Raw genomic sequence first — 23,437 nt, 5'->3', positions numbered from 1 at the left:
CTAGCCGAGAAAGGATGAACATATTTGTGGCTTCCATTTTTTACCAGGGTGCGAGAAGAGAATAGTGTACCTTCTGAACGCCCTCTTCGATGACCCGAATGGCATCAAGGGGGGTTGGGGCAACACGGAAGCCCGTTGGTACGCCGAGATGTTGATACTCTTCTCGAAACGCTCGAACCAATTTTAATGATAATAATGTTATGATTATACGATTGTGTATTAAAGCTATTCAATGATACCCCACTTGACATAGTTGGCCGACTCTAATGGTTTTCTTTTTCACAATGTGAAGTCTGGTGGTCGTCATTTGGTCTGGTGGTCGAATTTTCATTATTGTTATTAGCACTCGCAAGAGAAATCGATCCATCCAAATCGGCCTACGCGTTTGGTCTCTAGTGTGCCACATTGGAACATACATAGACTGATAAACACATTAATACTCCTTTGCGTTGTTGACTCCAGTCGGGTAATAAGTAGCACATTCCGGCCAATTTTGATGCTCAAAAGTCGTATAAAAATGAAAAAATACATATTTCGTTTTTAAGTTGTTGAGAAAAACTGTTTTTTCACCGTCATTTTCCCATTCTTGTCAAGCTCTTCGTGATAGAAACTGCGAGTTATTTTATCTTCTGAGTTAATTTATTTTTCTTTGAGTTATATTAAATGGAAAACAATAAAAATAAAAAGGTTTAAGTTGAAATAATATATTTGCATTACAAATGTTTGGTTAAAATTTATTTATTAAAAAAATTTGGTCATAATGATATATTGAATTGCTATTAAGGCGACTAAGAAGAATAATATTTTAGTTTTTCAATTTGTTGATGTTTTTTCCATGCAGCATTTAGTAAAGATTCAAAAGTAGCCGTTTTAAACCGACGTTTCGTCGTAGCAACTGCTTTATTCGAATCATGTTTTTCAGTCTTAAAAGTAAATCTCAATTTCGGAAAATAGGGATATATCCTAGAACAGAAAAAAACTATTACATTCTATTTAAAAGCTTTGAAAGATCAACTTCGTTATATAAGAAAATCGACAGATAAAAAAGGAGTGGGTGGGAGAGGGGCTGTGCGCAAAGTACAAAATTTTGAATTTTTTCGAAATAAAAATATTTTTGTATTTTGTTACCAGTTTTAAGCAAAAATTATTTTTGTAATTTTTTCTCTAGACTTTAAGTTTTTTTTTTTTTTTTTTTTTGAAGGATTCAGCTCTATTAAATCTTTATTGAATCTAATTAACTCTGATGAAATTGTAAAAGAAAAATATAACATCTTCGAGCAGAAATTGTCACTTATGAAGGGATATAATGTCGAAGAACGCACAAATAACTTCAGCGATAAAACTATTGAACTACTTCAAGAAAGAAAAATGTTAACTGCAGAAAAACCCAATAATAAAGAAATTCGAAAAAATATATCTAACATCAGCAAATTAAGAGAGAGTATGAGAAAAGACAGACAATGGAAAAGGTTAAAAAAATTAGAAGAAATTAATAAAACAAGTGGCACTAAAAAAACTCAAAGAATTGAATGAATACGGAAAAGAGTGGATAACCAACATTAAAAACAATCAATATAACAAAGCAACTAATCGTTCCAAAATCGTTAATATGCCGCAAATTTCTATAGGAGTCCCTACACAAACAAAAGAAACTAGAGCAAATGATTAAATTACTAGATATGAAAAGTATAGAGGTCGGCCTAGAAATGAACCCTAGTAAAACAAAATTATTGACTAACCCACAATGGTAGACATAAAAAAAGATGATATTAGTTTTGAATATGTTCAGGAGTATACTTGTCTAGGACAAATAATTGCTCCCACTGACATGATGTCCAAGGAAGTCGACAAACGAATAGCAAGTGGTTGGAGAAAGTTTTGGTCAGTTAAGGAAATAATGAAGAGGAAAACCCTAAGCCGCAGAATTAAAAGAAAAACATTTCACACGTGTATTTTTCCTTGCATTACGTATGGGTGTGAGTCTTTGACACTCACTGAAAAGCATCGCCTGAAGCTAGTAAGATACCAACGAGCTATGGAGAGAAGTATGTCTGGAGTAAAGCTCAAAGACAGAATCAGACAGTCTGAAATAAGGAACAAAACAAAAGTAACCGATATAATCTACTGCCTTGATCACCAAAAATGGGGTTGGATCGGCCATATGCTACGGTGTAATACAAATAAGTGGAGCAAACAGGGTACTTTATGGTACTCAAGAGACAGCAAAAGAAGGCATGGTCGCCCAATAAAAAGATGGGAAAATGAAATACGCCTCACTTTGGGACCTTATTGGACAAGGGTTGCAGGAGACAGAAAACAGTGGAGACAGTTGGAGGAGGCTTATGCCAAAAGGCGCACCGAATTGTGAGATATTATATAAACTATTAAGAAATGACCTACAATTCGGAAAAGAAAGGCTATTATTATTATTTTATTTAGTTTTGAAGATCAAAATTCTTGAAAAATAATAAAAGCAATATTCGATTTTAAAAAAAATGTGTTATTTTTTCAATCCCGGTAGGAATTAGCTTAGCTAACGCAGCTCCTGCGCTACGAATTTTTAATATTATAATTTAATGTCTTTTAATGATTTTGCAGGCTTTACGGCTTGCAAGTTTTAACTCTACAGCCTCAAAAAAATTTTGCTCAAGAGTTTAAAATTTGAATGTAAATTGAGTCAATGCTACATAAATGCCTTTTGATTCACTCTCAGGTTTCCGGCTCCTTTTTCTGCCCCTTTAAGCAAATACTTACTGTGCCACTTTATTCAAAACCTGCAAAGTCAAAAATTAAAACACAATTTCAATATCCTAGTGATCGAGTTCTGTTGTACAAAAGTTATATTTTATAAGGCAATCTCCAGTTACTCAAAATCGAGACCGTTTCGAAAAAACTTGCGGATGACTGAAAGTACTTTGCTAAGGGATAATTTTGTGCGCTGATCACGAATTTTTGGTTTATTTTACTCTCCGAGTGGTTCATTTTCAATAATGTTTTGCGAGTTGGAGGTAGATTCTAAAAATAAAATGTATGCCCGGAAAAAAAATGGTTTTATGTTGTTTCACCTCGCTTTCGATTTTTTTGAATTTCGTCTCTTTCGACGCAAAAATGAACCATTTCCGAAAAATCGTAAAACTGATTTTTAGGCCCAAAAATGCAGTTATTAAAAAAAACAATATAGATCTTGTAGATTTAAGTCAGTATAACCTAAAAATAACTTCATTGTAAGTTTGGGCAATACCCCGAATTCGGAGCTAGCTAAGAAAAATTCGAACATCGATAAAGTGGTAAGTTTTCGAATTATTTTAGAGACTATGTTAGAATAGACTACTGCTCAACTTTTACCGTCAGCTGATTTTATCTCATCTAGAACCGGAGATATTGATCAAGGTGCGTTTGGGACTACCCTGGTCCCAATTTGGGATCTAAGAAGAAAATTCAAAATATAGGGGGTAGGTACGTTTAGTTTAAATTCAAATTTGCAACCTCCTAAATTGCTATCTTTTTTTATGATTTGTTGTAGTGAATGGATAGTTAGTTGGATAGTGAATGGATGGATATACATCTAAAAAGTGTTCTAAACAAACAAAAGGATAGCAATTGAGTGAAACTCGCGCACTTTTTTTATCTTCAAAGTGCTGTAGAATTTTTTCATTGATAGTCAGAAAATCACAAATTTAAATTTAAACTAAACGTGCCCAAATCTACTCCCTATATTTTTTTCTGTTGTTCCTAGGCCCAAAATTGGGCCAAGGGTAGCCCGATACGCGTATTGATCAATATCTCCGGTTATAGATGAGAGAAAATAAATCGGTTGATGGTAAAATTGGCCGTAGTCTATTCTAACAACCTCTAAAATTGTTCAATCTGAAATAATTCTAGCCCTGAAAACTTCCCAATTTTAGCTAAACTTATTGACTGCATTTTTGGACCTAAAAACTGAATTTTACGATTTTCCAGCAATTGTTGATTTTGAGCCGAAAGAGGCGAAATTTAAACAAATCAAAAGCAAAGTATAAAAACCACTATCTTTCCTGGCATACATTTTATTTTTAGAATCTACCTTCAACTCGAAAAATGTTGAAAAAAACGGTAAAAATGGGCATAAGTGAGCCATATTTGGAGACCATGACCTTTAGTGGGCGGAAAATTGTGTGTATGTACTCCCGGTACAACTTTTGTCTTAAAAATTTCTTAATCTGATCCCCCGAGAAAATCGAAATTTCCAAGTTCAATTCCAATTTCACGCTTAAAAATTGGCTATATCTTTTTTTCCTCAACTCGAGGAGCAAAATGACCAAAAAATGCGTGATCAGCGCACAAAATTACCACTTATTAAAGTATTTTCAGCCATTTGCAAAAAAAAAAAAAAAAAAAAAACAACAAAACCTACCAGGTTACTAACCTATTTATTTAGGTTAATGTTTTGTAAATGATTTATCGAAATTTAAAACGAATCAAATCGATTTTCTTTTTGGCAGGTGTGAAATGTCAATTTTTGAACCAAGCAAGGCTATATTAAGGCTAGTGATTCGTTTTACGTCAAAAAGATGGGAAACACTTCGTCAATTTCAGGAACGATTTATGCTTCTAAAAGCCAATGATAAGTAAACAAAAATAGTTTTCCCATAATCACATAAATTGATCAATCGCAAATATTTAGTTATATTTTTAACTGTAGAGTTGGGGTTAGTTGTGCAACGGGGAAAGTTGTTCAATTGAAATATTATAGAAACTATGCATCGTACGAAAATACATCAAATGAACGACATAGAGGTTCTGGTGGACTTCGTTCATCACACCAGCATTGAATGCCTAGCAGTAAACCAGAAAACGGTAAGAGCTGTTTGTTAATTTTAACGTTCAAAGGTATAAAAAAATATTTTTTTAAATTTTTTGATTAAAACAATGTAAAATAATCGTTTGACAAGCAAGTATATTGCGATAATAAGTAAAAATTTGCTATTTAATTTTAAAACTTACGACACCCTAAGAATAGTGATTTAGCTATAACTCAAAAACGAAAAGATATATCAAGCTGAAATTTTTATAACGTACTCAGGTCGTAAAAAGTGAGGCTAAGTTCTTAAATGGGCAACACAGGTCTATTGGTTGTTGAATCTGTAGGACCCATCTTATAAACCGTTAGAGATAGAACAAAAGTTTAAATGTAAAAAATGTTCCTTATAAAAAAATAAACAAACTTTTGTGCGAATTTTTCGTAACATCATTGTTTACCCCCCAAAGCCAAAAAACACCCCCCAAAGCCAGTCCATGCACCCCCCAAACAATTATTTCCAGAAAGTGTTAAATTTTCCGTTTTTCGCCAAAATATGGATCAAGGAGTCATTTTACGGGTAAGTCATTTATTATAAAATCGAAAGATAATAAAAAATGCTACAATTTAAAAAAAAATTTAACCTCGTAGGACAAAATGGCATAAAATGGCAGCCATTTTAAACAATTCCCTAAATTGGAAATTTTGGCCGAACTATTTAACGGATTTCGCTAAAATTTTAACCGAAAGTTGTAAGTAATAAAACCTACTATTGATATTAGTTTCATTAAAATCAATCGAATATTTTTCAAGTTACAGTCAAATGAACTGTTTTACCATATGTATGTATACATATATATATAACTGGGAGGGGAAGGGACGAAACCCCACCAAAAAAATATGAGGAGTAGTTCTTAACATTGACTACAAACCTACCAAATTTGGATATGCACCGATGTCTCCTTTTGCGAATATAAAATAAAAATGATAAAATTTCTGAAAAAAATTTCATTTTTGACGCCATTTTGTTTTTTAAACATGTTGCACCACTCCGGGAAAGTAAAAAATTTCAAAAAATACTTATTTTGATGTGAAAAGAAAAACCCCAAAGTTTCATTGCTCGAACTTTTAATCCATACACAAGGCGTAATTTCACTCTACTATTATTAGGAATATCAGTTATGTGCGTATGTGGCATGTATACATGTGTGCCTATCTAAAAGTGGCGATTTGTTTTTACCTATATGGCGTAGAAAAAACTTTTGCGTAATCAACATTGTCTAAACATGGTATTTCAACAGTTAACTCAGTCAATTCTTTATTTTCACTTGTTTTTTAATTTCTTTTAAATTTTGGATACAAAATTAACGTGGATAAAAAGAATATAGAACTATTGGAATTAAAAGGCCAATATCTTATAACTCTTATGTATATCATATGAATTAATTAATTTTTTTCATTCTCTTCAAAGAGTATTTTAGGGAAATTGTATTATATATGATACCAGACCAGACCATAAAAGTAATGACATAGAACCGTAATGTGGCCATCGAAACGGTTGATCGTTATAGAAAGAGATCTAAAAAAAGTACGCTTATAGCTGTTATCGTCTGCCATATTACCTCTATGAAATACACATACATGCACGTGTTTATACAGTAATTCCAAATATTAATATTCGCCTTTGTCTAGCTCCGAACAAAGAGGGATGACGGTCCGTTTTTTCGGTCTTTTTTTGCAGTCAATAATTCACTTATTGCGTTTCCTATGATTTTACGCCTATAGTATTTATAATCTCTTTGGACCAGACAAATGCCACCCGTTGCTTACCACGCTAAGGAGTGCTATCTTAATTATATTATTAAAATCGTCATGCAATATTACTGCAATGTTGAACAAAGCGTGAAAATTATAAAACTATTTTTAAATTAAAAGAAGTGAAAACAAACAATTGACTGAGTTAACTTTTGAAATACCCTGTATAGAAAGTGTTGAATATCAGTGCTTGCATTATTTTTTTATAAATTAGAGGAGTTTAAAAAACCAACACAATTTTTCGAAGTATTTCTTAGAATTTTTTTTCGTTGTCTGAGAATGCTTTACAAGACTTTTAATTGAATTTGCAAATTTTCAACTCTTTATCTTTTATAGTATTGAAGAAAATGGACACCAAAGTTTTGTCCTAGTTTGCGCCCTCACGGATAAACAGTGACGTTTACAAAAAATTTTTCAAGCAAAAGTTTGTATTTTTTTATAAAAAACATTTTTTAAATTTAAACTTTTGTTTTATCTCTAACAGTTTACAAGATGAGCCCTACCCAATTGACGAGCATCATAGTCGTTTACTAATCCTCACTTTTACGTCCTGAAAATAAAAATTTTAGCTTGATATCTATTTTCGTTTTTGGGTTATCGTGATGGCAGACGGGCAGACTGGACCGGAAATAGACTAATTAGGTGATTTTATGATCATCTGTACCAAAATTTTGCTCGTAGCATCAATTTTTTTAGTTTCATCAATTTTCATTAATTTTTGAAAAATGCCTCAAATGTTTGTGAAAAATTTTATTTTTTGATATTTGTAGATATTTAGTCATACTTCGTCCTGAGGAGATTCATTTTTGTCGCTAACCTCCTCAATTGCCAGCAGCGGTCCTTCAATTTTCAAAAACAAACAGGTATAGATTCGTTTCTATTATTAATACGAATTCGAAAAAAATATCATAAAGAGTACATAAAAAGTGCAACCTTTTCATACTATTATTATCCCCCCCCACCCGCCGTTTCCTAAAAAAAAATTAGTCAATTTCAAAACTTTAACCGACTACTTATAACTACAGAACGGATAAAGATACAGGCTCAAGTTTTGGCTTAAATTACGTATTTTTGAATTATCTTCAACTTTTCCATATTTAATGTTATCAGTAAAAATCAATAGTTTTTGCAAAAACCCAGAAGCCTTTTTCAAAATTTTTCAAAAAACCCGCCAAAAAAGATCGTGGTGGTGTATATTTTTTTGTAACTTTTTATATTTTTGTTTTTGTTAACATTTCAAACTCATCCCCCATAGTCACGAAGTGTGTACCTCAAAGAAATTTGTTTCCTAATTGAGGGCTTGAACTATGAGCCGGAAAACCAGAGATCATGGATTCAATTTCCGCGATATAGGTGTATTTCTTCATATCAAACATTGATGTTAAAAATTTTTTGTTCCAACATTAGTATAGGTATAACCTTAGAGGAACAATCAATTTCGATTTTTGCCCCAATTTCCTAGATCAGTTTTTTGTATTTTATAAATACGTATTTCGACTACCAAGTAGTCATCATCAGTAAGAATTAGCTAGTCGTGATTACTCTTATTATGAATGTTACTCTTTGCTTTTTTCGAAATATCCTAGAGTTCTCATTTATTATCTTCGATAATATTTATACCTTAGAGGAACAATTTATTAGCAAGAAATGAGTAGACGCAAGTTTAAAAAATGATTAAAAAATGTGCAAAATAGTTGAAAGGCAATAAAATTTAAAAGACATTAAAATAATGAAGAAAGGTAGGCTGCTTACATTAATCTAGTAGCTTAATTCATTAGAATACTACTCCTTAAAGTTAACAGGTCGTGGATTTGATTCCCTTTAAGATGTTCATTACTTTATTGATAACACTGGTAATGCTGGTATCAACAAGATAAAAAATGTTTAGATGCCAAAGTAAATAAACAATAGCCACCTCTGTTCGTAAAGGTAGCCGTTCATTTAATTCATTAACAAAAAATTTTAAAAAATGTCTAAATTAATTTAGAAAAAAAAAAAAAAAAAAAAAACAAGTGAAAAAAAAAAGTGACTGAGTTAATTTTTTAAATACCCTGTATTAAAAGTGTTGAATATCAGTGCTTGCATTATTATGTTTATAATTTTGAAGAGTTTAAAAAATCAGTACAATTATGGCGGTGTTTTGGCCGCCATTTATTTAGTTTTCGAAAATTTCGAAAATATTTTCTACAATTTTTTTTCGTTTCTGAGCATCACAAGACCCATAGTTGAAGCCACATGCAAATTTTCAACTTTCTGTCATTTATAGTTATGGAGAAAATGGACCAAAGGTTTGTCCTAATTTTTGCCCTTACGGATAAACAGTGGCGTTTAAAAAAAAATGTTTCAAAAAAAGTTGTTTATTTTTTTATAATTTTTTACGTCTTGAACATGCTATAAAAATTTCAGATTTATATCTCTTTTCGTTTTTGAGTTATCGTGTTCATAGACAGACGGATAGGCGGACAGACAGACATACAGACAGACAGAAAGGAGGACAGACAGATATACAGACAGGCGGACAGCCGGAAAGGGACTAATTAGGTGATTTTATGAACACCTTCATCAAAATTTTGTTTGTAGCATCAATATTTTTAGGCGTTATAAACTTGAAACTTAACTTAATATGTATTACATTTTTACAGGATATAACAAGACATGCAGGTATGGAAGAAATTTGCATAGTTGTCTTCTACCTGTCAGCTTAGTTAGATAGAATACTGCCCAGGAATGTCACAGGTCGAGCAATCGATTCCTGCTCAATAGTTTATTTCTTAATATCTAACATTGATGTCAAAAATATTATTTACCTTTTATTTGGAGGAAACGTAACTATTTCCTTGTCCTTATAAACCCTATAGTCGAAGATGCGATCTACACATTGGACAACTGGTATACACTGCCCACCTTCTCGAACGTAGCCAGCTTCACATATACAGCTGGGAACACATTCTGGGGCGCATTTTAATGCATACTGAGTTAAACATGATTTCTCACAGTTACCCATACATGGGTCAAAAACTTCATGCTTTCTCATTTTGCACACTGAAATAATAAAAATAATATATAGTTATTGAAATAAATACCACGATACTCGAAATAAAATTGTATATTAAGAAATTCTATTTAAAAAATACAATTAAAAAACATACAACGGACTTACATGTCGCTAAATATCGATATTTCGATTGCAACGCAATCATCGTCAGTAGCAAAATTTATTCGTATAACCCATTACAAACATTTTACACAAAATTAAAAATAAACAAAACATTACCAACAAAACAGTAACGATTTACAAAAAATAAAATTACAAAAATTATCACAAATTTGAAGAAAAAAAATTTCTCAATACCACCAAACTTTTTGTAAACATTGCACAACAAATTATTTAGTGGGTTTGAAAAATTCTTTTATCGACCTTAATTTATATCTAAAATTTGGTATCGTTTGTGAGATGGGTGTGTCCAAGTTTGCTATAACTGACGAGAATTGTTTTATGGCTTGACCTATAACAGTTGTCCATTTTATCAATTCAGAGTCAGGTATAGGACCTTTATCCCAGTTCAGAGTCTTATTGCCTGCTTTATGGATTAAAATGCTTTCGTAAGCATCTAAACTATTGTGATGTCTAACTGATTTAATTAACTTGGCAGGTAGAATTTTGTGTTCTGTATTTAAAACATGGTCCGCAATGCAAGATTTCTCGATTCGATGATTCTTGACATCACTTATATGTTCTTTTTCGCGGATTGACATCTGTCGCTTGGTCTGCCCCAAATAAATTTTAGGACAATCCGAGCAAGAAATTTGGTAAATACCCGATTTCTAGGAGTCCGGAATTGGATCCTTGGTTTGACCCAAGGTCTGTTGTAATTTCTGAGATGTAAAACCAACTGAAATTCCAGATTTGTTCAAAACTCTATCTATCTTGTTATTACAATGATGGTTAAATATAACTCTAGCCCACTTACTCTTTTCGGAAACTTTCTCAAAAGAGGTTGTATCCCTAATTCCTTTACGCTATTGGCATTTTCGGAGGATAGAATCTACAACATCGGTTGAGTAACCATTAAAAACGGCAACGTTTTTAATGTATTTTAATTCCTTAAGATAAGAGGATCTAGAAAGTGGAATATTTATCAATCTATTTACTAAAGAATGAAAAACTGCAAATTTTTGACTTTTGTGACAATAAGAATCTGATGTGATGTATCTGTCAGTATGAGTCGGTTTTCTATAAATATCAAAATCGAATTTGTTTTTATGACGAGAAATTAATAGGTCTAAAAATGGTAAAGTACCATTCGACTCAAATTCGGTTGTGAAATTTATATTTTCGTGTTCACCGTTGATGTGTTCCATAAATTCCGATATATTTAATTTGGAACTGTCATAAACGGCGAAAACATCGTCTACGTATCGATACCAAATTTTTGGAAAATTATTATTATATTTGTCCTTCAATTTAATTTCTAAATGGCTCATGAATAAATTAGCTAGAAAAGGTGACAGGGGGTTGCCCATAGAGGTACCCTGGGTCTGTTTGTAACAGGTCCCTTTGAAAACAAAAAGATTTTGTCTCATGCAAAGTCTTGTCAACGACAAATATTCAATGATGATTTCGCCGTTGACACCACTCTCCATGAGCCAATTTTCAAGTAGATTTAAAGTCATTTCGATTGGGACACTGGGATATAGAGCAGTGACATCAAAAGAAATGAGCCTATCTTGGGGTTCTAAAACAACATCCTTAATGTTATCTACTAGCTCCAAATTGTTTTTAATCGAGAAACTTTTTGGTGCGGGTAGATTATTAAATTCCGAAACAAGCCATTTAGCAATTTTAAAGGAAGGAGCGTTAATGCCAGAAACTATTGATCTAAAACTATTGTCAGATTTATGAATTTTCGGTAAGCAGTATAACCTAGAAACAGATGGATTAGAAAGTTGATATTTTAATCTATCTCGTTTCGCAATGAGATTGACGCAACTCGTTAAAGTCCCCTTAACGTCCCTAATCATTTTTTGCAACGGATCTTCTTCCACTACTTGATAGAGTCCTTCATTGATCATTTTTTTTAGTTTTAAAAAATAAGCCTATTTCTACGGAAGCCTGAATGTGTCACTGTCAATTTATGAGAAAGTGGCGCTACACTAGCTTATTTTTTAAATGTGTATTATCCACAAGTATAAAACCCACTTTTAAAAGAGTCACTAGTTCACTTTCAACAAGTGCACTTGTGACTTGTGGAATTATGGAAACGAGCCTCTTTGAAGGTGTCGGTATTATGTCATGTGCAGATTTCTATATAAACGTCATAATAAACATTTAATAATACTTTTAAAATTAATTAAAGAGAATTGAAAAAATATACACTCGAACCAGGACTCGAACCCGGGCTTCTTGGATTCATGTCCAGCGCCGTACAATTAGGCTATTCGAGTTCTAGACACGAATGCAATTTTTTCAACTCAATTAATTTTTTTAAATTTGTTTATCCACTTATTTATTATTATTACTTATTGTTGTTTACATTTAATCATGCACAGGATATTTACATCATGGTCTATTCGACTATATTTTGATATAATATGTTACATACAGGCGTAAACTAAATATTGACAAATATCTTGTCTAGTAATCTTAATTAAAGAGAATTGAAAAAAATACACTCGAACCAGGACTCGAACCTGGACTTCTTGGATTCATGTCAAGCGCCGTACCAATTAGGCTATTCGAGTTCTAGACACGAATGCAATTTTTTCAAATCAATGAATTTTTTTTAAAATTTGTTTATCCACTTATTTATTATTATTACTTATTGTTGTTGTTTACATTTAATCAAACACACGATATTTGTCGAGTGTATTTTTTTCAATTCTCTTTAATTAAGATTACTAGACAAGATATTTGTCAATATTTAGTTTACGCCTGTATGTAACATATTACATCAAAATATAGTCGAATAGACCATGATGTAAATATCGTGTGCATGATTAAATGTAAACAACAACAATAAGTAATAATACTTTTAAAGCTTAGAAATTAGAAATGTGCAGATGCAAAAGAAAAACTTCAAGAACAAAAACATTATATTTTTTAAATAACACTAAAGAATATTTTGAACTAAATCCATAAGACAAATTATAAACATTTTCATATTATTAAATCCGGACATACAATTATTAATAATTCCAGACAGTTTCGGTAGTGTCTAATTAAAGGATAGTCATCACCGACTGACATCTTCAAAAAATCTCGTTTCCATAATTCCACAAGTCACAAGTGTACTTGTTGAAAGTGAACTAGTGACTATTTTAAAAGTTGGTTTTAAACTTGTGGGTAGTACACATTTAAAAAATAAGCTAATGTAGCGCCACTTTCTCATAAATTGACAATGAGACATTCAGGCTTCCGTATATTTCAAGGATCTTCAAAACTCATAAAGGCATTTAACATTTGCCATTTTTCTAAATATATAATATTCAAAAACGCTTCAAATTTTCATTTTAGAAACATAAAAATGAAAAAATTTCATTAACAATTTTTGAAAATAGTGACGAATACATTTGTCATTTTAAAATAATCAAGTAAGGGGAGAGTACCCTTATTATTTATTATTTTTCATTCATTCATTTATATTTTTGAGAAAATGAAAAATTTATTTCAATTTTATGATAGTTTTATGGAAAATAAGACGATGCACGGCTTATACATTTCATGCTTTCTCATTTGAAAAACTGAAATAATAAAATTAATCAATTAAGTTCAAAATATGCCATTTTTCCTTTTAAAAAATAAAAGAAAGTAAAGATTGCATTTATTTATAATATATATGAATAGTTGATCTTTTAATTTAGAAGAAATGGAATTTAAACCTTTTCTTAGTTGTAATATATAATAAGCGCAAATCCATTTGTAATTTTTTTATTTTAAGGAAAAAACTAACAAATTAGATAATTATTTATGTTATTTTATGCTATTATCAATATTTTATGATTAATTTCACCTACGCAGATGGAAAAAAGGACGCAGACCCGGAGTCACTCGAAAATTAAGTTGATGGTTTATAAGAATTGTTACAAGTGATTTAACATGAAGTCGATTTTCAAGATCAATTCCTGCTAATTATGAAATGAATTGCGCATAAAATTTAACAATGAAAAATTTATATATGCAGCGCTATAAAATTGAGCTTAAAGATCTCAATTAAGTCAAAAATAATGGTCAAGTAGGTACGGTTCAAAATTACCTTGAAAATCAAAAAAGTCCAAAGTTTATTTCAAAGTAACTGAACACAACTTTTTCAGCTCTTGAATTCCTAAAGCTTTGTTTAAAAACCTTTTTTCATTGTTTTGAAACAGTTATGGGATTTCTGCTTTTTTTTTGCTCCAAAATGATGGAGTTCTGAATACAATTAAAATCATTTCTAACTATAAGGACAAGCCTGGTAAGGTCCTGACTAGCTGACAATTATTTGAATTAGTTCTCTTAGAAGATATTTTGAGTCAAATGATTGTTTCCACTGTGCGACTTGTACGAATCAACAATCTATTGACTCAACTTCGAATTCGCCAACTCTGCGCGGAGTTGTCACGATTTCAGACGAAGTACATTTGGCAAACCCCAAAAAGACTGGGAGGGGAGACTTACCGGGATCACAATTCTGAAGCCCTCAAAAATTGATTCTACGGGTCGAGGTATTTAGGTAATGATCAAATTCTCTTGTCAAAGCTTTCATGTAGATATTCTATGCGTGCGGCTATGTGGAATACATAATTTGTAAATTCAGCACAAAAATTGAAAAAAAAATTTCTTTTCATACCATTGGTCATTATAGACGACGAAATTTTACGATGATTGGTCGCTATAACCGATAGGTGGGCCTATAAACACGCTCTTGGGCTATAAAACAATAAGTGAATTTATAAGTATCCCCGTGGGCAAGTAACAATAATGGGGTTTTTTTTTTGCTACTGGAGTAATTATCTTGCGTAGAGAAATATTTTTAAGAGCTAATTTGTTGTCTCCTTCATTAAAAATCGTCCTTTTCTGAGAAAAAAAGAAAGCCCGGTCGTTATAAAACAAGATGGTTGTGAAAGAGTCGGATGGGGAGCTGCAATCCTTTATTATTATGTATGTATAATATAGATCTACGTAGATCTCTATTGCTTTCTCAAAGTAGACCGAGTTTTAGATTTGGCACCAACACTAGCTTTAGTGTATATATACCTTCGAAATCGTAGCAAAATTAGAAATATATTCCAATTTTTCAGAAATAAACAAGAATTTCGGGGCAAAATTTTAAGGGGGTCAAATAACTGAAAATTTGCCATAAACCTGCATGCTCATTTTCAAGGTCAAATCGGATATTCAACTTTGATTTTAGAAATAAAACCTTATATTTTTTCTACAAATTCGTACTTTTTGGAAAAAATATGTAAGTTATGTTTAAAACAATTTTCTCTAGGTTTTAACTTTATCAGAGATATAAACCTAACAAGTGAATAGAAACAATCGTTTGCTTTTTTCCGTCATGTAAGTAAAGACAGATAGCCACTTTTAGAGAGCCATATATACATAATGTCACACACACACATAACTGATATTCCCATATAATACATACTATTTAATTTGTGCCTATTTTTTGTCGGTATATTTAAATAGAACTGTGTGTTGTCCTCTTCTAAATCATATTGGCGATCAAACTGTACAGTAATCCTAGCCAAAATGCTATGTAGTAAATCGTATTTCTGGAGGGAAGCGAGACTTTTTGGTTACGGGTAGGACGGTCAAAGATAAGTTAAAATTTGAAAAGGCGGGATGCTACCTCTTGAGAAAAGTCCTCCATCTTGGTTTGAAGAGGTGAGTTTGTTTTTTGCAATAACTGCTACACTATTGATTTTAGCGACAAAAGTGTCGGAAGCATTTTTGTAGAAAACAAGATTCTCTACAAAAAAGGCCCTACGCGTTTTTTCCGTAAGTCATATATTAAACAAACAATTTTCCTGTTTGCGATCTAAGTATTTTCGGCTAAAGAAATGGAATAAAGTCTTAGTGAAAATTATAAACAGCATAACAAGCAATAACATTTGACTAAGCAATTTTAAATTTTGACTCTTTGTTCTCGCGCCAGAGGTTGCCAAAGTTGCGCACTTCCGAACATAACGCATACAGAGCTACTTAAAAGCAGCTTATACGCCGCCAAAACATTAATAACGCCATTGGAGAGTAAAATACCTATATATATGTTGCTTTTATTGAATTATTGGAATGTAAACATTGTATAATTTCAAAATAGTTTCAAATTTTGCACTAACAGAAAAAGTAGATTATTTTTAATATGTCACTTCCGCAAAAAATGGATTGGACATTGTTTGTAGAGAATTTTATTTTCTACAAAAATTCTCTCGGCACGTTTTTCGCTAAAATCAATAGTGTAGCAATTATTGCAAAAAAACCAGCTTTATACCAAGATGGCGGCCTTCCCCCAAGTGGTATCATCTCGCCTTTTCAAATTGAAATTTATCTTTGACCACAATAACCGTAACCAAAAAGTCGAATTTCCCCCCAAAAATACGATTTAAAAATCTAGGATGATTGTACTATATATATACCGAAAGTTTTTAACAAAAAATGACTAGCGGTTAATTGACAGTTTTAAGTTGCCTCCATTAAGAAAATTTTATTCGAACATTTTTTTCCAAATGATAATTCTTATGGAGTATTATTTTATAGGTAACCCTGGTCGTTTGGTAACACTTTTAATGATATCATAGGCGCTATTATACCATGTATATATGAAATATACATAGTATCTTAAGTTTAGTCCCAAGTTTGTAACGGTTACAAATATTGATGCTACGAACAAAATTTTGATATAGGTGTTCATAGAATCACCTAACTGGTCGATTTCCGGTTGTCTGTCTGTCTGTCAGAGATATCAAGCTGAAATTTTTATAGCGTGCTGAGGGCGTAAAAAGTGAGGTCAGGTTCATAAATGAGCAACATAGGTTCATTGGGTCTTGAGTCCGTAGGACCTATCTTGTAAACCGTTAAAGAAAGAACAAAAGCTTAAGTGTAAAAAATGTTCCTAATAAAAAAATAAACAACTTTTGTGAGAAACATTTTTTCGTAAACATCACTGTTTACCCGTGAGGGCGCAAATTAGGCGTAAATTGTTTAGTATGTATTATATGGGAATATCAGTTATGTATGTGTGACATGTATGTATGTGCTATGTGACAGACTTATGAACACTGTCTATACATGGTATTTCAACAATTATCTCGGTCAATTGTTTCTTTTCACTTGTTATAATATTCAATTACATATTAGTAGTTTATAACTTTCAATATCCTTACTAATATTATAAATGCGAAAATAACTCTGCCTGTCTCTCTGTCTGTCTGTTACGCAATCACGCCTAAACTACTCAACTGATTTAAATGAAACTTGGTATAGAGCTAGTCTAGAGCCTGAGAATGGACATTTTTAATGCGAAAAATGGCTGTAAGGGATTGAATTAGGGAATAAAAGTTTATATATATTATAAATGTGCAAGTAAGGACGTTTGTTTGTTTGTTTCTTACGCTTTCACGCAAAAACTAGCGAATGGTTTTTAATGAACCTATACAGCAATATAGCTCATACATCAGAATAGCACATGAGCTATAATTTATAAAGATATAGATATTTAAAAAAAATATAAAAATTAAATCTGACATTTACTATTTTAAATTTTTACTGGAATCTTTAATTTATGGTTTAAAATGATGATCACAGATGGAGCAGAATGATCATCATTTAAACGATAAATAAAAGATTTCTGTAAAAATTTAAAGCAGTAAATGTCACAATTCATGTCCACATTTCTGATATACTCAATGAATTATGACTTTTTAACAATTTAAAAAATTGAAAATTGCAGGCTATAAAGCGGTGGTTTTTACTTTTAAGTTCAGTGAAGCGGGCGGGTATCTAGCTATTACAATATAATTATATTAATAAAGTAGTGTTTCGTTACCATGGAAACGATGAGTTGAATTAAATGTAAAAAGTTGTAGAGGTTTTGTTTCTTTTGGTCAATAAAAGTGATTGAATGCTAATTTATTTAGGTTTTTAAATATAATTGTAATTTAAATAAAAATTATAGTTATTTTCGTAATAGGATCAGTTATTTTAATAAGAATTAAGGGATTATTTATTAGTATTCAGGTATTGTGAATAGGTATTTATTAGAGGTATATGCGAGAGCAGTAAGCTCCACCGCCGGCGCAGGCCGAAGGTCAGGCCATAGTTACAAAATTTTAAGGTGTCACTTCTTCAACAGAAGTCTTTTATCGGGTGTTCAATATCAAATTTTATAAAATTTACTAGATACTTCTCATATATTTCTATGCAACTATAATGTACGCCATCGAAGCGAGGCAGGGTATAAGTAGGATTTTTGTCTTAAAACTAGGGTTCCGCACCAAAATAATAAAATCGACGAAATTGTGAACTAAAGGAGAATAAGTGAAGGCATATGAAGTGAAGATTATAACCCACTAATCTTTGTATTTAAAGCTGGCAAAGAACTAGCAAAGATAAAAATAAATAAAATAATATGAACATTTTTTATATATACAACTTTTATATAATCAATTTTTGTTAAAAATAGCCTAAAACAGAATAATATTATAGGATGCTTCTGTATACTATATTATATGTTCTTCCATCCGGTGCAAATATAAGATTAAAGGTGACGTATAAAATGGAAAAGGCCATAAATTATATCTTTCATTCAGTTTTTCAGATGAAAAAAATATCATCAATGGAGTTCGTTACTCTCGTATATAGCTATTGTGTAAAAATGATTCTTCCTTTTAAACTATTTCTTTTCAATGAATATGCAATAATGAAACTTACACTTCTTCGATTGTTTTACACAGGTAAATGTAGAATATGTATCAAATAATTCTCTTAAAATTTTTTTTTTTTAAATGTAAGAAGTATGTCAGATAACCTTTATTATACAAATGTCCATAAATTGTTCTCCTTCACCCTGTCTTATTAAATGTCAAAATAATAAATACAATTTTTTTATTTTTTGATGTCCATTAATTGTGCTTCTTCACTCTATCTTATTACATGTCAAAATACTAAATATAATTTGTTTAATTTTTGTTAAATATGTCTTTATAAATCATAGCTCATGTGGTATTCTGATGTAAGAGCTATATTATTGTTCAGTTTCATTCAAATCCATTCATTAGTTTTTGTTTGAAAGCGCAACAAACAAACAAACATCCTTACTGTCACGTTTATAATATATAGGGATAAGTAGTCTAGGAGACCAGCCACTTTCTTTAGCCGGGGAATTTCTATAACTGTCTTCAATTTTTTTTTTGAGTAATTTTATGCGCTTACCTCAACTTTCGAAGCTGTTTGGCTCAAAAGTGTTGCGAAATATTGTTATAAATAATTTTATAAGCAAATAGGAGTATTTAATTTTTTCAATTTTTTCAAAGTTCAATTTTTAGAATGTAATAATATGTAATTACTGTTCGGGATTTTGTAAAAATTTTCTAAAATTATTTAAGAATTTTGTCAGATTTAAACAAAATCGGGCAACTTGAAAAAAATCACAATAGACGTTTTAAGCATTAAATGCGTCAAAAAGTATCCATCTAAAAAATTCAACTTTCCTGTTTGTTTATAGTGATTTTGGACACCATTTTAGAAATAATGATTAACTGTAGTTAATATTGAATATGGTAATAGGCATTTTGTTCTTTCAAAATGAAATTGTGCAAAAACTATTGAAGCAATGGAACGTTTCAAAGCTAATCTTGTTCTTTGAGGTATCAGCTACAAGATGTAGGGGTATTTTTTTTTTTAAACATTTATTTGCAAACAAATAAATTTATTAAAAAATAGCGTTTTCTCGCCAGTTTTTCGCAAAAATTTGTTTTTGGTGTTTTTTTATTCGAAGTTCTAGAAAAACATCTAAGAAACAAAAAGTTCCACAGCACCAGTATCCTAAAGTGCACCATTTACGAGTTAAAGATTATCTTTTAATTTAATTTTTTAGCCGAATTTGCTTAATAACTCCCGTCCCCAGGTTCCAGGCGAGCATACTCGGCAGGTTCATTACGTGAGTACCCCCCTCCATAGATTAAAACCACTTCTGACCTGCTACCAACAACAACAAGCACAATGCGTAATTCTATTGGCCTATATGTAAGTATGAGATTATATACTTTATTAATATTGGAAAAATCCTTATAATAATTTTACCATGTTACCATAAGAAATTCGAAAAAAATTTCTAACAATTCGAATCTTTTCGAATGGGTTTTATTTTGAAGTTTTTCTTCTAATACTCGAATCCAATAATAATACGGATTTTTACTGTTAAGTGGACTTCACAATGTTTTTACTATCTTACTTTGGAATTGGTATTTTGAACCAAATTTGACAAAAATGGAAGATCATATAGGTATAAGTTTTATAACAAAACTGTTTTTATTTTTTCATGATCATTTTATAGTTTCAGACAGTTTTAAAAGAACTTATCAAAAGAGAAACGACCGACAAAGAAAATGTTCATAAAACATCGTTGTGACGTAATAATGTTAATTGAATAGTATACACTGTATACAATTATTAATTAACATTATGATGTTACACGATCTTTTACAAAAATTTTTTTTGAAGTGAAAACTTCTTTAGGCGCGTTGAGCGTTTTGGTAGAGGGTAAAATCATCGGTTGGCGTCACCGACACCTTAATGATAATAGTATATCTATAGCTATGGGGAGCCAGGCTAGCGCACGCGCAGTAGCCTGTGTAAACGTATACACTAATACGACGACGATGACAATGATGTAAATAATGAAAATAATGTTCAAACTTGAATTCATTGAAATTCGTGTAAATATAAATACTATGTATAATTAAGATAATTGTATATTAATTATTATTTCAACCAGTTTGTATTTATATTTTGTTCATGGTTTGTTTAACCCATCATATGTAACTAATAAATAAAACATAAAAAATTGCATATAATTTCAATTAGTCTTAATTAAATAGTTCCGTTTTCACTTCTATCGGCAGCCCCTACGACTGCCTGAACTTTTTTTTTTCGGGCGTTTTCGTTTCTCTTTTGAAAAGTTATTTTAAAACTGCCTGTAACATTAAAATTATCATGAAACAAGTGAAAACAATCAATTGAGTTAATTATTGAAATACCATGTTTAGACAGTGTTGATTACTCAGTCACATCACACATACATACATGTCACACATATATAACTGATATTCCCATATAATACATAGTATACAATTTGCGCCTAATTTGCGCTCTCACGGGTAAACAGTAATGTTTACGAAAAAATGTTTCAAACAAAAGTTGTTTATTTTTTTATAAAGAACATTTTTTACATTTAAACTTTTATTCTATCTCTCCCGATTGCCCTATGTTGCTTTCAGCTTGATATGTCTTTCGTTTTTGACTAATCGTGATGACAGACAGGCAGACAACAGACAACCGGAAATGGACTAATTAGGTGATTTTATGAACACCTATACCAAAATGTTTTTCGTAGCATCAATTTTTTTAAGCATTATAAACTTGGGACTAAACTTAGTATACCTTGATATATTTCATATGCATGATATAAAAACAGTTTTGTTATAAAACTTACATATGATCTTTCCATTCTGATAAAAAAAAAGACAACTTTTTTTTCAAAATCCCAATTATTCTCTATCATGACATACCAAATTCAAATTAAAGAGTGTAAGTCTACTCGAAACTGATAATTAAAAAAATTTGGAATGTGATCTACTTGAAATAAATAGCTCGAAAATTTGAATATTTCGAACATATCGCATAATGTTGACAAATATTCGAAAAAAAACTTATTATATGATTATTTTAAGAAAATTTTAATGCGGGACAAAAGAATTTCAAAAACAGTTTTTATCGAATCGTTAGGAGTGTTTATTTCTTTACACATTAACAACTTCAAGTATTCATTTCGAATAATCGTATTTATTTCGAATAACTAATACTAAAAGTTGAAAATTAGTCGAAACAAATTTTTTATTCGAAAAGATTAATTAAAATAAAAAACCTACCATATTCCTTGCACGTATCGGCTTGATTTTTGCAAAGTTCCACAAGATCTTGTTTTTCAGTTATTCGATTCAACATTTCAGTTATTCTTTTCGGTATATGCTTTGAATGAGATACTTTATCACCTTGTCGTATGAACGCTGAAAAAACACACGAAACATTGCTAATAAAGATGCACGATAAAAAGATGATGGTAAAAGGAAGATGTTCCATAATAATTTTTGTGTTTTTACACCACTGTTAAAAATTTTATAAGTACTCCGTTAAACAATTACAGTACGAATAAAGAAATTGAATACTATGTGATTTAATTTATTTGCTAATTAATATGATGAATTTACATTTCTAATTGTTGATAAATATTGAATTTAATAAATGCATCTATTTTGAAATTATTAATTAATTCCTGTAAACTATGTAATTAAAATAAATTTCAATTGATAACATGGGCGTCTTCTCATCTATTCATTTGGAAAATTTGTTTCAAATATAATAATAATAATAATAATAATAATAATAATAATAATAAATAATACTGTATTTAGCCCGAAGGCGTTACAGGTGATTGGTTAACAAGTAATTTAAACAAAAGTACAAAAATTATAAACGAAAAATGATTCAAAAATAAATTCAGATTTAGCACTCATAAATTGTCACTCCCACTCTTCGATGATTAACTTGATTTTCAAAGCGTTTATGCAGTACAGGTACTAAGCGGTGAGTTTTTCTCTAGTTATCTCCTTTAATAGTATCTGAAGGCTGTTATTAGACTTGATGATGTAAGGTTTTAGAAATGTGGTTCTAGTTGATGAAAATATTGGGTACGATACTTTGAAATGTTCCAATGTGTCATTTTCATTGGTGTTGCAGAGAGAACATTTTTCCAACGTGCTCCATCTGTACAAATTGCCTTTACTAACCAGCCTAAATTGAAGTTTTCCCATAAGGCACAGTTGGGCTATCACTCTTATTTTATCACAGCGGGAATTTGTAATATTCGTTATCACATTCACTTACAGTCACAAAGTATTTGCATATATTTGTGTAAGTTGAATTCGTTATTCTTTGAAGATCGCGCATTCTAAGATGGTTGGAGTAATTTTGAAGTATATAGTTGATATTTGCCTTCACAGTCTGATTACACTGACTGTCCCATATATCATTAGCTCTTGTTATATTTAAAAGATCTTTAAGTTGAGACACACAATTATACTCAACAATGTTCTCTTCATTATTGTCCAAAACTATCATTCGATTGTAGCACTTTTTTATATACTTATTCTCAGAAGTGTTCAATAATTTGACCCACCAGTTGAAAATTATTTTAAGAGCTTTAACTCCAAGATGCGTAGTACTCGTTTCAACTCTTACAAGATAGTGTGGTGTGTTCTTTGGTAAGTTAAGGATATTATTTGGAAATCTACATTGCACTTTGTCTATTTTGTCAATATATCTGATGCTCCAGGTTTCCACTCCATATAGTAACGTTGCGGAGACAATTGATTCGAAAAGCCTTATTTTAGTTTCCCAGGAATCTGATTTTGTTTTCGCTAACAAGCTTATTTTGCTCCCAATCGCTGCGTTTGCCTTTTTAATGGAATTTTCCATAGCCAATGAAAACGTTCCGGAAGAAGAGAAAACTATACCAAGATAGTCAAACCTGTTAACGACTTCGATATTATTCCCATTTATAAAGAAAGTGTTGCTGTTACCTATTC

The 23,437-nt window shown here is 30.9% G+C and overlaps 1 protein-coding gene across 1 annotated transcript; it reads right to left on the bottom strand.

Annotated features, from left to right (window-relative positions):
• Positions 1-788: 788 nt before the first annotated feature.
• Positions 789-21,871, bottom strand: LOC123302941. Its single transcript, XM_044886035.1, has 3 exons — positions 21,722-21,871; positions 9,400-9,634; positions 789-963 (listed from the first exon to the last, which is right to left on the bottom strand). Exons 1-3 carry the CDS (start codon positions 21,795-21,797, stop codon positions 789-791), a joined length of 486 nt encoding a protein of 161 aa, XP_044741970.1. The 5' UTR covers positions 21,798-21,871.
• Positions 21,872-23,437: the final 1,566 nt, after the last annotated feature.

Source organism: Chrysoperla carnea, chromosome X, assembly GCF_905475395.1.
Source record: "Chrysoperla carnea chromosome X, inChrCarn1.1, whole genome shotgun sequence".
Lineage (NCBI taxonomy): Eukaryota > Metazoa > Arthropoda > Insecta > Neuroptera > Chrysopidae > Chrysoperla > Chrysoperla carnea.
Note: the sequence above shows the minus strand (reverse complement) of the source record. Positions and strands in the feature narration are given on the sequence as shown.